The 13,551-nt window shown below is 39.4% G+C and overlaps 1 protein-coding gene across 1 annotated transcript; it reads left to right on the top strand.

Annotated features, from left to right (window-relative positions):
* Positions 1–2,285: 2,285 nt before the first annotated feature.
* Positions 2,286–13,551, top strand: hsd3b7 (hydroxy-delta-5-steroid dehydrogenase, 3 beta- and steroid delta-isomerase). Its single transcript, XM_084371898.1, has 6 exons — positions 2,286–2,515; positions 4,679–4,834; positions 7,688–7,796; positions 9,743–9,842; positions 10,768–10,930; positions 12,066–13,551. The coding sequence occupies exons 1-6, from the start codon at positions 2,356–2,358 to the stop codon at positions 12,476–12,478; spliced, it is 1,101 nt and encodes a 366-aa protein (XP_084228024.1). The 5' UTR covers positions 2,286–2,355; the 3' UTR covers positions 12,479–13,551.

Below are 13,551 nucleotides of genomic sequence, written 5' to 3'. Positions count from 1 at the left end.
TCATGTGACGTCACTTGAGGCAGCATTGGTTGGGGCTGAAGAACACAAGTTTGAAAGTGAAATAAATCAGCAGATGTGGATCTGCAAGCAGTTACCAGACTAGACTCAAAGCTATGTTTGCCATTGTGGCATTGATTTTGATCCTTTTTGTCCATCTTGAGTAAATTAATGTTATGAGAGTGCAATGCTAAATGATTGGATTGCTCTTTTGAGTCTCAACAGGAATTCAGGGTCCCCAAACCTCACCACATACCTAAAGCTAATGTCTCAGTGAATCTTGATATTGACATGGTTTGTAAAAAAATAAATATAAACCTCTAATGTTTCAGCTGTTCTTATCTCAGTTACACATTGAGTTTTGGCAAATTATCTGAGAAGTTTTAGATCTCATAAGCCACGCTAGCGTTATGGCTCTTTGACTTTTGGCCCGTTGGTCAGTCCACCACTTTCAAACTGAACTATTTCAACAAATATCACATTTGTTGCCATGACATTCTCAGTAGACATCCATGTTCCCCAGAGGATGAATTGTTAAAAACTTTAATTCTCTGAACTTTCATCAAAATGTCTGTTTTGATTAATTACCAAGTATCTGCGAGACTAATGACATCGCCATCAGCCTCGTCCTGGATGATCATTAACATCAGGCGAAGGGACAGCCGGTGGAAACTAGCCATTCAGCTAAATGGGGTGCATTTACATTTGTTTGAATGCTGACTAACATACACTGTCCCTGGCTGTTTCCTACTTTGCATTTACTGCTAATTTGCAAATGTGAGATGATAAACAGCAACATGCTAGAGTTGTCTCTGTCAGCATGTTAGCATGCTGGTGGGAGATGTCGGTCTTGTTTAAACCTCTACAGGAACACTTACTCCAACAACTTATATGTAATTTTAAAAATCCGCAAAGTGCATGTGCTTAGTGTCAGCGTTCATCATGCTGACCTGCTTCCTTTTTAAATTACACAGGACAAACAAGGAAAGACCTTGCACCCGTTTTCTGGTTATATGGCCTCCAAATGATAGCGTGTAATGGCCTTGACAGTGAATTGGCAGCAGTTCAAAGACCAAAAGTAACCTATAAGTATGGGTTCATGTTGGGTACAACATCAGCTAATTCAGTCTAGCTAGCGGATACATTTATTCTTCCAAAACCCAATTATAATATCTGTCAAATGAAGAAAGTACTGAACATTCATGATTCAGATTTGAAAAACATGTTGGTTTTACATCTCTGAACATCTTGGGACTCGTCATGTACATACCGATGAATGTCCCTTAAAATTATGTACCAGTATGTACTGTATGTAATTAAAGAGTGACACATTTTATGCTGTATCTTTCAGATTATACAGTATTTTAGAAACTAGGCATGTTCGCTGAGTTGGAACAGCTGTAGCATTTTTGCAAAAACAGCTGCAAGTGCATGCCAACCTCATATTCACAGCCACTATTATTAGATCCTTTGCAAGTGTATTTATTAATATAAAGTGAATTCCTGGATCTTATCTTGGAGGGGGACTTTATTAAAGTCTTATTAAAGTCCCCTTCCTATAACTGGTTTCCTGCTTGTTCGTACAGTTGAATGTTTGAGCGTCACTGTGTAGAATATTTCACTTTCACTGCTGAAAGTGTCAGTTTTCTCTGTGCTCATTTAGAAAACAAATTTAAGGAAGCGGGCCTACGTGCCTGACTTGTCACATCCAAATTATGTTGAAAGCCAAATCCTGGTCCAATATTTTTCATACACAATGTGGGAAATTGCTCTTTATAGGGAAGTAGGAGACATCTTCCAAAAAAAGCAGCTCAACTTCCAAAATGAAAAATATCTTCCAAATCATATAATTTGATATTTTTGATAAAGAAGAAGGGCTGGGTTACGTTTAAAGACTTGATGCCAGAAACATAATATTATTTGATATCATTACATATCACCTCAATCAATGTTTTAAGGCCTTATTTGATGATTTCTCACTGTGGAGTTCACGGCTTCTTAGAAAGTGAGAACATTCATGCAAATGTAGTAATGGATGACTGCATTTTGACCAAATAATATAATTTGCCCATAATAAAGCTAGTAGTAACAACTTATAACTCTTTAATTGAGTATGTCTAAATGTGAAGTGGTGTTTATTTAGTGGTAATTTGATGTGATCAATCCACTAATTATCTATTTCTTATTAACTGGCAAGTGTATCCTCCCCCTGCTCTCCTATTGGCTATTAATAAAACGTATTTAAAAGCTCTGCCCTTCTTATAGGCTGGCGCTGCTCGCAGCCGCGTTCAGTGGTCACAGAGAGAAGTGGCAGACAGGTTTGCAGATTCAGAGTCAGCTGCTCGACACACTCACAACATGTCTGAAGAGCAGCGGGGTCTCGTCTATCTGATCACCGGAGGATCCGGTTTTCTCGGCAGGCACCTGCTGAGGGTTTTGCTGGAGAAGGAGGACAAACTGGAGGAGGTTCGCGTGTTTGACAAACACCCAGACCACAGTTTAAATGAACACAGCACAGGTAAGACGAGCGGACGCTGTCGCTTCGTGGCAACCAACGCGCAATGTCGTTTTCTGTTCATTTAAAGTTGTATGGCATATCAGCGAAGCTGGGCACGTTTTAAAGACAATATTTAAGCAGTTTCTACGTTTATATGAGTCTATCTTCAATTCGGCATTAATATGATCTACTGTAGAGGTCTTGTTTTCATTTAATTCAGCCTTTATGCTAACATTAAGATCATCCGTCATCTTTTAAAAACATGAATAGTTTCAGATAATCAAGAGGCTTCATCAAACTCTTATTTGGCGTATTGCCAGTTTTATTCAGCTACCTGCTGTTTGGTGTGACACACATGAACCTCCTTTGATAAATAGCCCCATTGCGTATTGTTTTTCCTGTATATCATGCAGTTAACCATATGGCTCTGGCTGATGAGTTTCATCTCACCCACCTTTCCTCTATAAAAGCTTCATCAGTGTGAAAACAGGTTTCTTTGCTTTTACCTGAAGCTTGCCATGTGTGATTGGGACACCTGGGGTGTAAATGATATGTGTAACATGTAGGGTCATTAAGAATTTAACCGATTAAAAATGTATTAAGCAACAGGGATGGGCACAAAAACATCAAAAGGTATCTTGTTACAAATTATACTTTATATCAAATGTATCAAAGATAAGATGCAAAATACTGGTTTGAGAAAATGTATTTAGTTTAGATAAAAGCCTTTAGTAGCCTCCGTAGAGTTTGAATGTTGTTGTGCAAGATGTTGCGGCAGCTCTGCATTTAAAATGAGGTAATTATTTGTGTGTTAGTGAACTTTATCTGTTCTTTTAATTCCTAATGTAGCCTACTCTGATTTTGCAGCAAACTAAGATCATGCCTGTGGTTGAAATCAAAATATCCAACATGCTTCATATTAATGGCTAATCATTAATCAACTGTTAAGCTAGTTTTCTGTCAATTGCTTAAAAAAAAAAAACATGACCTAAGTGTGACATTAATTTCCATCACATGGTGTATAGTCACTGGGGTCAGCCTGCAGAGATGACAGCAGGGCTGTGAATCCTGTATAGCCAACTCCCTCAAATATCCGGTGCCAGGATAAAGATGTTGCAACCTGTCATTGTATTACATGAGGAGTGGTGTGTTTTCCATGGAACAGGGAAATCTGCCTTGAGGTGGTTCACATAGTATTTCTGACATCTTTTTGGTCTTTACTTCATGAGAAACAAAAAAAACACTAAGGTTTTTTTTTCCTGGTGAAAATGCATGCTATGCATTACATTCAACTACAGTAAGCCTTTCCCTTTATCAGCGTCAGCAATGAGCCCATCCACATGACGCCTCTTTCCCACAGTGGAAATGCTTTGTTCAGCTTTCATCGTTTATTGTCCACCGGTACTGAGGCCTGCTGTTGATGCAGTACACTTTGGGCCCCAGAGAGATCAGCTAACAGCAACAGGAGAGATAAGCTGGCAGTAACGCCCATTTTAGGCCTATCTCGCATCTTGGCCCGAGGAAAATGAGACCTTCACTTGTGTGTGGTTTCATGTAGTTGGTGTTTAAGCTGATTTAAATGAGTAAAAACCATATAATTAGTAAAATTACAGATGGAGAAGGCGAGCTCCAGATGCAGTGTCGTAACAGTCCCGTTCCTTGTCAGACACAGGACTCTGTCTCCTCTTGTTATCTACGGTGTCTCAAGGAGAGTGCACCGGAGCCAAGATAAGCCAGAGGTGCAAGACCTTCATGCTGCCACTAAACACTAAAGGAAAAACATCATGAAACCCCACAAAGAAGTTTCCTAGTGTGAGGAAGAGTTGGGCTAATGATAATGATATATACTACAGAGTTTAAATAACTGGGCTTGCTAAAACACATGCTTTTTTTGCTTTTTTTTAATCCATCTATCTTTTTTTTATCTATGAATCTTTAATTATAGTCGATTGAATTTCCGGAAAATGTGCAGTATGTGTTCTTGTTGAAGCAAGGCATTGTTGTCTTCTATCAGATCAGTCCAAAAGGATGTTTTGCAATGTTTGGTAAACAAACTGAGTCAACCCTTCCCACCCTTTTCTATTGCGTATTTGCGTGCCATTGTAGAGCTCTGAGGAAAACAGCCCTCACTCAGAATTGCATACATACAACATAGTTTTGACTGTCTTCCTGTTTCTCCCTCAGAGAGGACAAAGGTGGTGGTCATTAAGGGGGACATCACAGACTACAGCAGTGTGTTGGAGGCCTCCCGTGGGGCCGACGTTGTCATCCACACGGCCAGTTTGGTGGATGTTTGGTACAGAATCCCAGAGACCCTCATCTACTCCGTCAACGTCACCGGTAAGATGTCAAGGAAGTGGTTATCCTCCCATCCCTTTTCCTTAGAAAAGGGATGGGAGGAAACATTATTTAGTGGACCGGTTTACTGAATGTTTGAGGTTGGGAAACCGCAAAACAGAGGAAATCCATGCCTGGTCCCGCTCCAGGTGGTTTTCAAGGACTTCTGTTCTTCTACGAGTTAAAAAAAATGGTGAACATAAAGAAGTAATGTTGCCCATTTGAGACAGAGATCTCTTCCTGATGCTTAAACCTGGATTAAGGGCTAGTTTCAGTGCATATTTTGTTATTAATTTGTTGACACGTTATTTTGTAAATGAATGACTAGTTTAAATGTAATCCATTGCAGAGTTTCGTCTTCCATGAAGAAGCACGGTTGGCCCGCTCTTAACTGCTTAACCGCATCAGTTCAGGTTTCCCTAAGTGTCACATGATTGTATAAAGGGTTAATTGTTTTTTCAGCCTGACAAGAATTCAGGTCTCTATGGAGACACCTTAAAAAGAAAGGAAGGAAAAAAGAAAATAAATGATTTACAATCCGCAGGCAGCTTGAGCACAAATCACCAATATATTTGCCTTATCTCGGATGTGAGTTTCCTAACATTTCCCTCCCTTTTCTGGAACATGGCATCCTGGTGTAGTTGGTGTTTTCAATGAATGCTGCCGGGCTGCCAAAAAAAATTTCAATAGTACCTATTAATCTTACTAATGCAGAAGTTGCTTTTGAATCACATTAATATCACACAGACTGGATTGGACAGCCTTCAAAGTTGAATCGTACATGCGGCCCAAAATGCCAAGATCATTTGACACTGAAATGTTTACATCTATAGTTGTAACGTGCAGATTAACCCACATTTGGTGCTCTGTAGTGTATTTGGGATCAAGTCAAAATAAGACAGATGTGTGATCTTGGTTATGAAAGAATATGTCACCAAGTGCAATGGTTGGGCTAAAACAATTACATAGACTTTACTTGTTGGATAAATTCATTGGTCGATTTGGCTACTTGTATGATTCATAGATCTCTATGAGCCGTACGGGAGTAAGGAAACACCATAGCCTTTTGTCTTGTTGTCAACAGCCTCTCAAATGCTTTAAACGACCATGACAGTGAGGCATTTAATTGAAGGTGATGACAGTCAACATATCCTGTCTGGGTTTTTGTTCGTGGGTTGTGTTCAGGCTAGGTGCAAAGTCTGGCCTGGAATAGTCTGCAGTGATTCAGCAAAAGGACAAACAATACCTCTGCCCACTGTTGGTTGAGTCAGCTGTAGGTGTTTCAAACAACAACGGACCTCTTGCTTGAATTGTTGAATAACTTGCTCATGTCTGTCTCAAATCTGTCTAATTGTTTGCGTTTTTGTTTAAAGTGCCAGAAGTCAATCAGTTAAATAAATTTGAAGTAGATTATCATGCAGCTAATGTCATCAAACATCTGCTAGACGGAGTTAAATTTTATCCATCTGTATAAAGCCAAGAAGCCGAGGGAGACAATTTGATTCTGAACTCTGTTGCACTCAATCGAAGAGGGTGGTTTCCCCTGCTGAGGAAATATTTCAAGAATTTGATATCCTCTTGTGTCTGTCTCAAATGGTTTTTATGTTTTTGTTATTTTATGTTTCGAATTACTGTCGACTCCCTCTGCTTCAGCCTCAGCGACGAAATCTCCCTCTCCTTCCCAGAATTAGCGAGAATTGCACATGCACAACACTTGACTCAGTATCCAGACACTGGCTTCCAGTTAGAACTAAAGACTGTGCTTTTGGCCTTCAGCTGCATACTTGAGATTCTAACCACTCGAGAGTCGGCACGCAATCTCAGATCTTCAGGCACGTCGCTTCTCACAAGTGCGTCTTCAGGTGTGCCAGAGCACAGTAATGCACTTGCAAGATCAGTTTTATATTTCAAACCGTGACCTTAAGAAGCACTTTTTTGAGCTGCCATTCAGTCATGTTGTTTTCATGTTGTTCATTAAATGTTCCACAGACATTCATGGTCAGTTGAGGATGTGTAGCTTCTTATGTGTAGACTTTTATCTCACCCTCTTTTTATAGGTAAATATACATCCTACAGATATCAGACAAAGTTAAACATCTGTTTTTTCTATTTTTTTTTAAGTAGTAAACTAACCCATTAATACCACTTTCATATTGTTTTGTATATCAGGTGTTTTTATGCAGGTTTTCTGTAAAGGCGTGGAAGTATGTTTCTTCATGTTTGAAGCTCTCAAAATCTGAGGCCTTCTGTTTTCTTACTGCCTCTGTGTCTTTAAGATGTCAAGTTTAAGTGTAAAGCATCAATTATCATTCTTGGACCAGTCACACAGTCATCTGGACTTTAATCCTCTGCCAAAGTCTACCAGATGCAACTTCACAGCCTGTGGCCAGTTCTAAACTGACCCAAGGTTGTCTTCAGGCTACTTACAGTCTAAAAGTCTTATTATGGAAATCTGGAGGCCATGAAAGTCATTAGATACAATAATGATTGATCTTGTTTCTTCCACTTTGCAATGACCATATTTATTTCCACCACATCCACTGTTGCATTGATGGAGTCCAGATTTCTGAAAACATCCTCTCTGCTAAACAGAAGACATATGGATCTCCTCTGAGTAAATTTCCTGTTTATCCTTCCGCACAAATTTCAAGACTTTCATCCTGTATATTATGTTCCAGTGTGTTTCTTTGATATTTGACTCTTAAATTCCTCTTAATTTCATTTACAAATGAGCTCTCAGCTCCCCAGACACAAGGAAGAAACTGTGTCAAAAGCAGTTATGTTGTGGTGAAAGACTCAGTCCGATCTAGCCAACACCAGAAATCTCTAAAATGACCATATTTTCTCTCTTCTCAGGAACGGAGAATGTGATCAATGCCTGTGTGGAGTGTGGCATCCAGTCCCTGGTCTACACCAGCAGCATGGAAGTGATCGGTCCCAACATGAACAGAGAACCATTTATCAGGTGAAGCTCAAAAAATGTCACAAATGTGTTTACTTGTTTCTGAATTCTGCTGACCAAGTGACCCGGTAACCAAGTCCATGTGGTCCTCACTGACCACACATGGTTATACTTTACACTCCCGTTTTGGAAAAGCTCTTTCAGTTACGTTATCATTGGTCACTATCTCGTATCTGTTTCTCTTGTGTTCTCTTGAATGCACCATCATGAAAAACACAAGGTCTGTACAGAAAAGATATGATTGGGTGGAGACACGGCACGCAGACAATCTGGAATGAAAAGCCACATTCAGAAGTTTATATCTCTGTCACACTGATGTGATTCAAATGTTTTGCGTCACGTCTGCACCTAGCAACAGGTCTGTAGCTTAACTCCTGACATGCTTCAGTTGTCCCGACATTAGATAAAAATAGACCTGCTGCTCTGTCACATATGAGGCATGAATGAGCTCCATTACACAACACTCATATGCAAGTGTCTTTTATTTTGTTAAGCAAGAAATCTATGTGGATGGTATTTTAGCACTGTATTCATGGATGTACAAATTTACAATTTATCTTGATTTCCACTTGTGAAAGGCCGTAACTGCTGCGTTATTAGTCCACTGTTGCTGACATGTGGAGGACTCCTGTTTCTAAATACTGACAGTCTCCGAGGATGTCTCACTTGGGAGTGTGCAGTGCCATTTCCTGAGTAATACTTGATTATTTTGGTTCATGGATGAACGGAAACTGTGACAAAAACAACTCTCTTAGGATATAAACAGCTATGATATAAACAGTCAGTGCTACATGATTTCACACTCACAGTCTCCCAGCAGTGTGTTTTAATAGGTGTAGGGAGTGGTGTGACACTGTTAGACTTCTTTTCAAGAATGTTGTACATGGACAAACCAGCTTTTGTAGACAGTCTCTAAAAGAGTTTTTACATGTGTGTACACGTTTGCAGCAGGTCGGGATCAAGATGCAGATGCATGTTAAAAAATGTATATATTTTATTATAAAAATAATCCTTTCAGACCTTTAAACGTAAAGCGGTAAAAGCTCTGAGTGCTTTCTACTTGACTGTTTTTCCACTTTAAATGAAGCCATCGTCAACCATATTCCAGATATTTCCCAAGGTATGATAACCAATGTGTGGAGATTTAACTTAACATAATCCTTCACAGTCAACAAGCATAATGTCTTTATTTACTGTTGTGTGATGTTATTTGCAACACAAAAACACAGTTAGTATGACAACAATTCATGATTTTTACTGTGTATGTATGTATATATATCCAGTCTCAGATATATCGTCAGTCTCAAGCAAGTTTTCTGGTCACTGGAAAGTTGATTTTCACTTGGCATGGAAATAAAAGGAGGCCAACTGTTGGCTGGAAAGCAGACAGGCACAGTAATTGGATTAAAATATGCAAAAAAAACTGTGGAATGGTCCTTTACGAAGGGTAGAAGCTGTGAATCTTAAATCCTTAAAGCAGAAATAAAAAACATTGCAAACCTTCAGCCATGAGCTGGAATCATGACATTCTTCCAGATGGTGTGTGTGTGTGTGTTTGTTTGCATGTGTGCGGTTGTGTGTGTCTGTGTGCTTTCAAGGGTGCGTGTACGTGGAGTACGTGAGGTAATGTCACAAGATTAAGTCACGGCATAAGAATGAACCTTTGTCTGCTCTTGTTGGAAAGACTGTTTCTGGCCAAACACAAATGCAAACAAGAGATAAAAGCAAAACTGTGTCTGATGGGACAGACAGCCTCCTTGATCTGATCTCTTTTTTCTTACTATATCCCTCTCCCTCTTTTTGTCCGAGTTTCCTCGCTGAGCTCCAGTTTTCCACTTGCCGTTATTCACAACACATTCCTCTCATGCATGTGGCAAGGTCAAGAAAACACACTTTCTTCTGAATGCTTCTCTGACTGTTGCTCTCTTTTCTTTTTTTTTTCTCTACAGAGGAAACGAAGACACACCTTACAATGTAAAACACGTAATGGCCTATCCTACCAGCAAGAGGAAGGCAGAGAAGATCGTCATTGAGGCAAACGGCAAGAAGGTATTTTATGTTTTCATTTCACAAATAAATGGTTATGGTTTCTGGTGTTTTCCTCCTGCAAGCTCACAACTGCACACTGTATGGTTACACTCTTAAAGGGACAATTCACCCCAAAATTGAAAATATACATTTTTCCTCTGACATGTAGTGCTATTGTTCTTGGTGTGAGTTGTTAAGTTTTGGAGATATCAGCCATGTTGTAAGAAGTTTCATGTCTGAACCCGCCAACCAAATCACCATGCAGGAGGAAGCTTCTAGTCAGCAACGAGAGGCTAGTTAATGTCTTATCCGAGGAAGATGCCGTTAAATTTTACTTCCCGAGCCTCTCGTCCATGAGTAGATGCACACTCCTTCTGTCCAGGGATATGATAAAAAGACTATAGTTCCTACATGAAACTGCTCACAACACGGTCTGTAGATTATCTTGAATAAGCCTTTTAAGAGTGCTAACATTTTCCAAGATAAATCTGAGTGAGGCAGATTCATTAAAAGCACATTTTAACTGTTGAGTTGAGTTTAATGGCCCACTGGGAAAACAAAAAAGTAAATAAACGTGTTGAAATAAGAGTCATAAATCCAAAATGATGTAATGGAATTCCTAAAAGCTGCTCATGTACGACATAAAACATATTTATTGCCATCCAGATATGTGCATTACTGAGTACTATGAGGCTGAAGGTTAAGAGGGGAAACGCAATCAGAAGGCTGTAAATTTTCACTGTGTGCTTGCTTGGATTGCAGCTTGAGCTTGAGAGACTATCTTGTGCAACTTTGCCACAAAATACCAGATCATTCCCCTGTGGCCTTGCTGTGGTGTCACTCCTGCACTCACAATTCCACAGAAATCCCCCTCTGTAAATGTTTTATTTATGCCCCCTGCCTTACTCTTAACACAAAGTCATGTTTTCATTTCTCTCCTGTCCAGGTGAAAGGTGGAAAGTGTTTATACACATGCTCTCTGAGGCCAACAGGGATCTATGGCGAAGGGCACGAGCTAATGCTTGATTTCTACAAGCAGGGTCTACAAAGGGGAGGCTTGATCATCGGGGGTGTCCCAGAAAACTCCGAACATGGACGTGTCTATGCAGGTAAATTTACTTTTTCTTTACCCGACGACTTTCAAGATATATCGGAGTTCCCTAGTGTAGATTCCTGGACCACTTTAGCTCTATTTTTAACTCCGAAAGCGAAGGCGAGTAAACCAAACTGCAAAAGAGGACCTGATAAAAGCCATGCGTGATGATTTATGTTCACACCAGGACTAAAAGCAGAAGTGTGATGCACTTCCTCTGCATTTCACATGAACTATCTTTGTAACTAATATACTGTACACTACTGACAGTCAGGACAGTAAAAAAAAACTGCTGCTCTTTGATGTTGTCTTGAAAAACACAAGGTCTGTAGACAAGATGGTACAAAATGATAAACATGACGATAATCTAATCTAGGGTTCTTGGTTGTGTCAATGCTACCATGTTTACAGTATCAGCCAGCACCGATCTTAAAGGAGTAGCAGCATAAACGCATCTTTAAATAAGCCGAACATTTCATTTCCATCTAATGAGCTTTGTTATTCCATCATGCTATCATCTGTTGCTTATAACCAAAGTAGTTCTCATCACTCTGGCATGTGAGCATGAGTAACAGCCATCATGTACTGGTGGATATATTTGTCACACCCTTCATAGAGGCTGATGTTTCAGAACTCGAAATCTTTAGACGTAACATAGAAAGGATCTACGGTTGAGAAACCTCAACCACTGCGGGTGCAAGCTCGCTATTAGTATACAGGACATCCGGTCTTGTTTGTAGGTTGTAGCAAGCGTTCAGCTGACGTTATTAATGAAGTCATTGTAAAGTGGTCAGAGGTGAAGCAACTAAGCACATTTACTCAAGTGTTGTACAAGGGAAATATGGTTTCTTTTACACAATGAATTATTATTATCTAACTTCACTAGTTATGTTGGAGATTATTTTATATTCAACATTGGTGAAAGGCATAAACTATAAACAATGTCTTGATTTAGCTAGATGACACATTTATCCATCCAGGTCCATAAATTACTTGGTGTTGTTAACAAGGACTCATTCTTCACACTAATTACTTTTGGCACTCAAGTGCATTTTACTGCTATAATTAGTATTTCTCTCTCAGGTAAAACTTTTGAGTGCTTCTTCCCTCATCCGATGTGGTAATCCTCTTCTCGTGTTTTTTGCTACTAGGCAACGTGGCCTGGATGCATTTACTAGCAGCCCGAGCGCTGAGGGAGCGCCCGCAGACGGTGGGAGGCGAAGCTTTCTTCTGCTACGATGACTCACCCTACAAGAACTACGAGGACTTTAACATGGTTTTCCTCTCCAAATTTAACTTCCGAAGAATCCGCATACCCGCGCTATTCCTCTGGTTCCTGGCTATGTTCAATGACCTCCTCCGGTGGATACTGAGCCCCATATGTAACTACACACCACTGCTGAACCGTTTCACCTTGGCCGTGGCCTCTACCTCCTTCACTGTCCGCACAGACAAAGCCCAGCGTCACTTTCAGTACCAGCCTCTGTACGACTGGGATCAGTGTAAAGCCCGCACGCAGAAATGGGTTGACACGTTCCCTCGGGACAATCTCAAAGACAATTAATGTAACATCAACTACTGCAACATGCATTAGAATATATATATATATATATATACATATTTAAAGGAGTAACCTCCTTTATACGTGAAGCCAATATAAGGCAAACAAAGTTAGTATATACAGTGTTCTAAGAACATTTCCTTTCATTGTCTGTCTAATTGGCAAGTCTAGCACAAGTAGCTTAGTCACGAAGAAAAATAATGATAAGCATTAGTTAGTGTGATGCACGTACGTTATCAGCCTTGTTAAAAACATCCTGATTCGACTGGATTCAGTTCATTGCCATGTTCTTGCCACAGCCACCAAGGGATTGTTAACACTGTGCTGAAGTTTTTAGATTTGGGAGTCAAATAAATATTGGACAAGTAAATTATCAACCCAATATTGGGAGAGTTGAATTATTGGCTATTGATAGAAAGCCTAATCGCTTTCATGGCTTTAACAAGCGCAACATCTACACACTCAAATACAGTAGGTGGTTGTATGCACCTTTAAAGTTGGTTTGTGATGCGACAATAAACATAAAGAAGAAGAAGGAGAAGGAGCATGTTGTTGCTGGTGTGGACGTTTTTTTACAGTTTCAGAGGAAGGCAACATGATTTTCATTCAGAGAGGAGGGAAAAAGTCAAGTATGAGTATTAACAACAAATATTATTAGAGCAGGAATATTAAATCAAATCTTTGCTCTGCTTTATATCTAAGCCTGTCTTACTCTCAGGTCTGCAGAAATTACTTTTAAAAAGATTTTAAAATACAAAAATGTGAAGTCATCTGTTATCAGTATCAGCCGTGAGAATCAGGTTATTATCGGTTATCGCGATTTGCTGAAAAAATAAAATCCATATTGTGCATCCCTAATTTGGATATTAAACATTTTTTGCAACCATGTCAGTTAAGACAAATGTAAACACAATTTACAGGCCTTTATGTGTACTGACCAGGAGCAATATTTTAGTAATATATCAATATTTTATCTTGTATAATTTAAAGAATGTTTTTTATAATGAAGTTGAAGTGTCATGTAAAGTTTGTTAATTGTTTTGTAATTTTTAATAAAGATTATTTAATATATTCTA

Source organism: Pagrus pagrus, assembly GCF_965226575.1.
Source record: "Pagrus pagrus genome assembly, chromosome: 13".
Taxonomy (NCBI): Eukaryota; Metazoa; Chordata; class Actinopteri; order Spariformes; family Sparidae; genus Pagrus; species Pagrus pagrus.
This window is presented reverse-complemented; position numbering and strand designations above follow the sequence as displayed.